This window comes from Penaeus japonicus, unplaced genomic scaffold (assembly GCF_977035675.1).
Source record: "Penaeus japonicus unplaced genomic scaffold, GWHDUDI00000001_assembly GWHDUDI00000022, whole genome shotgun sequence".
Taxonomy (NCBI): Eukaryota; Metazoa; Arthropoda; class Malacostraca; order Decapoda; family Penaeidae; genus Penaeus; species Penaeus japonicus.
In genome coordinates, this window is record NW_028234424.1 from 37,687,090 (window position 1) to 37,694,589 (window position 7,500).

Here is a 7,500-nt window from a genome sequence, read left to right on the forward strand (position 1 = left end):
CCTAATAATAATGAAATTAATAATGTTGGTAATAGACATAAAGCCACATTTTTCTGAAATTTCAAGGAATGGGGTACATAGGTGAGGTTACTTTGTCTTAATTGTCTCCTTGGTGACTAAGCATTTGTGGAACCACCTACGTGTAATAATTAATAATAATAATAACAATACAACAAAACCACACGTTCACAGCACCAATGGGTTCATTCTCTTCATTAACATTACTCTTAAATCAGTAAAAAACATTTATTCATGTCTTCTTTGAGCAGTAATGACAATATTTCTCCAAGAGATAGTTTTCTGTCATTTGTATACAAGTAAGAGGAAGACAACTAAGGATAAGGATAAGCCAGATTTGCAGAGCAGATGCTTTGCTGGGCTTATATGCACTAAGGCGAACCCGCCTTTTTTCAAATTACTTGATTAACTTGTCTAAGATGGGGTGCCTAAGCCACTTTGTGGCTCACTTATCAACCCAAGGTAGACAGGTATTGTGACATACCCTATGCATAAGCTTTAGCCTGACAGCGGATGTCATGACTTGCATGATGATAGTAGTCTTCACAGCATTTTTGACGTTGGGCGAGAGTGGATCGCCGTTTTTTTTTATTGTACTATGAGTAATAACTCTATTTAGTGACCATTACAATTACATCACTATGACTACTGTAATACAGTTTAGTCTAGAATCCCAAACATAGATGAGAGAGCAGGAGAGAATGGCACCCATTCACAGTCTATGGCATTCACTATCTTTAGAGAGTGATCCTACACAGCAAGATGCCGAAATCCTGCTCAAAATTACCGGTGATGTAGGATATGCAAGTAGGGTGAGAAGAGGACGATAACCGACTCAGACCATGTCCTGTGTCTACAAGGTGCCTCCGTGCCAGTCTCTCTGCCTTTGCTGTAGTACTCATAGTTCTACACACAGGTTCACCTCCTCTTCCCCATCTCTTCATATAATCTCAGTTGTGAATGGTTATTTCTTTCATGTTTGTATATGAAAATACACATATATGAAAAATATAATGTTCTTTGTCCTTCCACATAATGCAATAGTTTTATCACATCGAGTATAAAGAACATAATGAGCTGATATGGACAATTTTAGACTATGGCAACACTAATAAAGCTGCCAAACAGCAAACATAAATCTCACAATACAGTAAAATACAAAAAAAGACAAACACAAATACGGCTCTAGTGTTTTAATGAGTGAATGGAAAAGGGCCTGGAAGGTCACAATATGTTGCATGAAGCTTCCTCGGGCTGAAAGAAAAGCTATCTGGGGTGCCCAACAGGTGGCATTAGTGCCCGTCCTGGGGACTGGACAAGCAATGGGTTAAATGCAGCTCTTGGTAAGGTCGCATGTGGCAAACTTGGCAATATCAGTCATTGTTTGCTATGCATCCTAATCTCTTCTATTTTCATTCACATACAAAAGGAGTTTTCAGCCAACTTTGGAAGATGTGGAGCATCTGCTATTTTAAACCCTTCATCAGACCAAAATCAAGATCATCTTAGGCCTGTCAGCAACAGGTCAACCCATTGCGGACAGGGAATAGATTCGCTTGCCCATTCTCCAGGATGGGTTTTATTTCAAAGTGGGGAAACTTCACACGTCATACTTTGACTCCCCACTCTCTCTCAGTCACACATTGTAAAACTAGAGCCCTTTTTGTGTGTTTTATGTATTGACAAAAAGCAACTTTATTCTTTTGTACTTGTGTACTGTCATGAACGAATACAAAACATATAACCATCTACAATGAAGATAACATGAAGAGGTAGGGAAGAGGAAGGAAACCTGTGCTTATGACTGTGAGTGCCATAGTAAAAGGCATCCCTATTGGCACAGGAGCCCATTTTAGACACTGGGTATGGTTTGACTCACCTTCCTCTTCCCATTCTGCTTGGTACTTTAGAGCAAGAGGTCTTCAACTTACTATGTGTCATCACTCTATAAAAATAGTGCTTGCTAGAGACCGTGAATGGGTACCATACCGTTTTGGATGTTAGGTTTCCTTAATATTACGGTAATTATAGTAATTATGACTGCAATTGTCATCATCACTCACTCCTTACTCATAGCACAACAAAATAACACAGTGATCCAAAATCCCCAAATGTCATGCACATCATGACTCCTGTCGTCAGGCAAAAGCGTCATGTATGTCAATACACCCGTCTGCAATGGGTTAATAAGTAAACATCTTTAATTAAAAGATCTTGTAAGAAAACAAAGAAAACAGAATCTTCATTTCTTGAATCTAAATGCTATACATGCACTTGTTTGACCATTGTATTGCCTGTTAACATGCGTTATTACTTTCAAGGTGAGGTAACCATCAAATAAAGGATAATTAAATATCAATCTAATCCATGGTTGTTTCTGTGAACATTAATAAACAACTTTTCATAAACAGGTATTGAACACAGTTGGACACTCAGCCACCATAAATTCCAAAAAGATCCTTAAAAATGAGGAATGCTTTCCTCCTTCCAAGATGTTATATCAATTACGCTAGAAACAAACAAAGTTCTTGGGCAGAAAAGTTTCACTGTGAGCAGAGAGGACACAGCCTCCTTAGAGACCTCTGGAAGTTGTATGAAGCAGTTTTCCTTTCTCCCACAAATTTTTTTCTATGTTTTATTTTCTTTCTTTTTCTTTTCTTTTCTCTTTTTCATTTTAATGGACATCTCACCAAGCTATTTATTGATGCAGTACAATATTTCAGAAATCATTTGAGGTAGTGGTAGTATAAAAAAATATTTTATTCATCACCCATACTCATTTAAATTGTACAGCAGAAATACTTTTTTCAGTCTTGCATATCATATATATATATATAAGCTAACAACATTAAGTTTTATAAAGATGGGTTGGTTAAGGTGTCTTGAGCACAATATAAGAAACAAGTGAACATTTCCCTTGGTACCATTCTAAAGTTTGCTTCAAAGTACAACTTGAAAAGATGGATATGCCCAATACAAAGATGTGCATAACTTATTTGCACAAAGATGCAGTAAAATATATAAACACCTAAGAAAAAAGGAATAATTTGCATAACCATAATTAACATATGTACAAAAAAATTATATTTTCTAGGGATGAAAAATATAATCAGTGGACACAAGTAATAAAGACACTGATTTCAATACAGAATTTATTCAGTTGATGTGCAGATGACATTTATGGGACTCATCTCATCCTGCAGATGATGTAAACAGTTTACAATAATGACTAACATCTTTCAAAAGCTATAAACTTGCTAAAATACAGAAAGATCTAGTAAAGTTGAAACAATGTATATGAAAGTCAAAAGGTCTACTATGGTCTTTTTTAAAATTGGCAGTCATAGCTTTCCATAAAAACAGGATAGCAAATTACATCACAATGAAAAACATTATAATGTATCATAATACAAACTGTTCGTCGCTTCCTTTCAGAGCTCTTCTTTGCGCTCAATCTTGACTAGCTCAACCTCAAAGACCAAGGTCGCATGTGGGGGGATCTTTGGGGGGGCACCAGATGCCCCATAGCCAAGGTCAGATGGGATCACTAGCTTTCTCTTCTCTCCTTCACACATTCTGAAAGACAGTGAATGGTTCACAACTTCACAACCCCAATGCTATTTAAAAAGCTACTTAATTTTTTATCTCTGACTACTTGTTTTACATGCCAGTGAAGTAAAATCATTCTGGCAACTGTGGGCCTGAACTTCAGATGACACTCACATCAGCCATGAAAAATGAAGGCTGCTTAATGACCTGCAGGCTATATGTGCAGTTTTATGGGAGTTTTATGGCTCAGACAGTATTGGTTCTCAAATGAAAGCCTTCTAATTTCTAGACCCTTATCTCTTTATGTCTTTGTGGAAAGACTAAAATCAGCTTGTCCAGAATCAAAGAACAAGGGTGAAAATACACCGGCCCATAAAGTACAAATTTTCATCTCATTTGAGTGACCTACAGATCAACCCAAAAGCAGCCACTATATTCCTCAGCACCTCAAGATTAGCTAATAATCAGTATACCAAAGACTTTAAGGACATATACGCAGAAGTTAATTCTTACATAAAAATTATTAAAGTATATGAATGAATGAGTGAGTGAGTGAGTGAGTGAGTGAGTGAGTGAGTGAGTGAGTGAGTGTGTGTGTGTGAGAGAGTGAGAGTGAGTTAGAATGATAAGTGAGAAGGAGAGTGAGTGAGAATTAGACCAAGGGAGGATGCGAGAGCAAGTGAGAGGGAAAGGGTGAGAGTAAGTGAAAGAGAGAAAGCAAGAGAGTAAGAGAAAATGAGAGAAAGTGTGAGTGAAGGAGTGAGTGAGTGAGTGAGTGAGTGAGTGAGTGAGTGAGTGAGTGAGTGAGTGAGTGAGTGAGTGAGTGAGTGAGTGAGTGAGTGAGTGAGTGGGTGAGTATGAGTGAGTGATATATCTTACCCAATGAGTCCTTGGTCCCATCCTTTAATCACCTGTCCAGAACCTAAGGTGAAAGTAAGGGGTTGGCCGCGTGGATAACTGCTGTCAAACTCTGTCCCATCTTCTAGTTTACCCTTTAAATCAAAATACATTAATGCACAACTTTTGCCTCAAATTCCAAGCTAACAATCAATAAAAATGCTATGCAGTGTAAAAAGTAACAAATACTTAACCTTATTTCATCATTCTACTCCCATACTTGCCCAGTCGTTATTCAGTGACAGCGATCTAATGTTAAAATTCTTTACAAAAAACTAACCTAGATGAAAACTAGACTAGATTTAGGTTCCTATTTTATAGCTTTCTCTCCAAGGTGATTTTAGGGACTTGATGATTTCTGCTACTGCTCAATGACTTTACTCTTTCTTACCGCATAGCAATTTATGTATTCCATATACTTGTCTTAGCAATTCCTCTCAAAAGTCCCTATAGTAATTCAACTGCATAATTCAAAAATGAAATCTGAACTTTACCAAATTCATATTTCTGCTGTACTTACTGCATAATGCATGTGTAGTAGGTCTCCTCTGCGACTTTTAAGTGTGCAGTTGTCCACACGCTTTTTAACTCCGATTTGCAGTTTTTTCACTTTTTCTTTCTTCTTTTCATCTTCTGCAGATGCCACTGAGCAAGCCGCCAGCAAAATGATTAATCCAAGATCTACACGCATTTTGTACACTGTGGAAAAAAATTGCAGAAAATATAAACAGCATAAGCATAAACCTGTACAGTAAAAATTATGGTTAATGAAAACTAAAGATTTTGATATTGATAATAAAAATTGTGTCACCAAAGGTTTGAGTGTCTCATTTGTGCTTGTTTAAGTTTAATATGAGCTTGTATAGTATGCTCTAATTCAACCCTTTTAAATGTTAACATGAATATGATGTAGTATTGTATCAAATCATCACATTGGCTGAATGATGGGATCATTATGATCAAGCGGCCATTTGTAAGGCAGCACACTGCTAGTTTATTATTATGGTCGTTGTGCATTCACATTTTCAGGATTTCTTGATGAATTGTGATAAAACAAGTTTCCCATGCTGTCTTGTGCACATTATTGAATGTATTTTAAGATATAAAATATCAAGCCCTATCTGCTTTGCCAAAAACTTGGCTGTCAGGACAGTATTGACAGCTGTCAGCAATAGGTTAATTAGGATGAATCCTTTACAGTAAGGATGTCTAGTAATACTAAAACCACCATTGTGCAAAAGCATATATATACACAAATATTATTGCAAGCCAAATTCAGACTCTCAAGGCTTTTATAACAGCTTTCTTTTGCACCATTAGTGTAAATTATACAAACTCCAACAGCACCACAAAAATGTTGATCCCTGCACATCATAATTTTTGGGTTACTGTTCACCATACACAAGAAATTTTTGGTGCCTGCTTGCTGAACACCAGATATTTTTAGGTGGTACACCTGCATACTGGGAATTGTGCATTGCACACTAACAGTCTAGTCACTTTGAATACCACTATGAGATAATTAACCCTATGATGACGGTGCGTCATACTCGTGTGACACAGCTGAATTCCCGATGCCGGGGCGTCATGCCAGTGTGACATTTCCAATGCAATATTGCAATGGCCTGGCGTAGGGGTTTTCACATAGTGCGTGCCCCATTGGGAAAGGGTTAAGAATATTTGTAACTCGTTTCATCAACATCATTTTAAGAGTGTGTTCAGTTTGTAGAATTCCCCTGCAATTTACTGCAAAATAAGGAACCAGGTCAAGTTTTACCTTGCAAGAACATACAAGCTGGAGGTTTGATGGTCATTGCTAGAGGGCCAGTTATCTTTGGAAACATTAGTTACCAGGTTTAAGTTTTTAAAACTTTTAACTGTGGTAGCTTGAACATTCAAGTGGCCACCTACTGCCACAAAATTTCAACTAATTAACACTAAACTGAAAATCATATCAGCCAAAAGACTTTGGATCAGTTTCCATGAAAAATAATCAGATATTGTAAGATGCCAAGGATATGTTCTTTATATTACAGAAACAGTACTATGCATTGTCATCTGTGGTTTTGTTCTATCAATTTACTAATCTTTTTTTTTTTACATAGATGGTTTAGTCTTGATAGTCAATTATCAGGCCTACCTGACCTCACATGTTTACCCTATTCCTATTAATACAAAACCACAGTGGACGATTCATGTATACATGCACTCCCAGAATCATTGGATGAAGAGGATTTATAGCAAGAGCCACAGACAAGAATGTCCCCACATTTGATTGTCCAAGTGATGTAAGTGGTACCATCCTCCTGGCTCCTTTTGAACACATAGGAAAGGGAAGAAAGCTCTTGGCAGAAGGTTGTGGCAAGTCAATCTTCCTCCAGAATATGAACAAGAAGGAAAATACATACAGATGATGCTGATTTTCAGGTGTTCATTAACTCTCACTGACAGATATGAAGGGAATGATCTGAATATTGCCAATATATATTTTTTGAAGGAGTGGGTGTATTTGAACCATGTCACTGGCTGGACAATATCAAAAAGTACCAAATTATGGTAACACCCTAATGGAAATATCATGGGTCATTTTAGGACCCTTTTTTAGTCAGGATGGGGTGATGAAGTGATCATGGTGCAAGAGTGGTCCCATTTAACCATTTGCAATGGGGCAATTATTTGCCTAATGCTGCTCATGCCATAAGGATAACAAGCACACGTAGCCTCCATGTGCATGATCTCTCCTGGCACGATGCTTCGCTGCGCCTCTCAGAGCGCTCTCCACCCACCCGATTCCACGAGATGATGGGAGGCAAGTCAAGAACAATGTGTCTTTACAAATGCAACTGCAATGAGTAGATACATGTGTAACTATGCAAAACGTGTATTTAGGGGAAGAGATCATGATGCAATATGACGTCATCTGGCCAGAGGGACATATTCACATGATTAGATATCACGTCACCTGACATGTAGGCCACAACAGGATGTGCTCCGAGGGAGATGAACCTGGTGTTATGACAAAGCTTAAAACTGATA

At 37.6% G+C, this 7,500-nt stretch overlaps 1 protein-coding gene across 1 annotated transcript in view; it reads right to left on the bottom strand.

The window, feature by feature from the left end:
- Nucleotides 1-3,156: 3,156 nt before the first annotated feature.
- The window catches only part of LOC122257918 (peptidyl-prolyl cis-trans isomerase FKBP2-like), a 6,696-nt gene continuing 2,352 nt past the window's right edge, over nucleotides 3,157-7,500 (bottom strand). Inside the window, exons 2-4 of the mRNA XM_043023492.2 lie at nucleotides 4,985-5,163; nucleotides 4,447-4,559; nucleotides 3,157-3,594 (exon numbers count right to left, since the gene is read on the bottom strand). Of these exons, the coding sequence (XP_042879426.1) occupies nucleotides 3,450-3,594; nucleotides 4,447-4,559; nucleotides 4,985-5,155 (429 nt within the window). The 5' untranslated portion in view covers nucleotides 5,156-5,163 and the 3' untranslated portion in view covers nucleotides 3,157-3,449. The remainder of the gene's footprint in view (nucleotides 3,595-4,446; nucleotides 4,560-4,984; nucleotides 5,164-7,500) is intronic.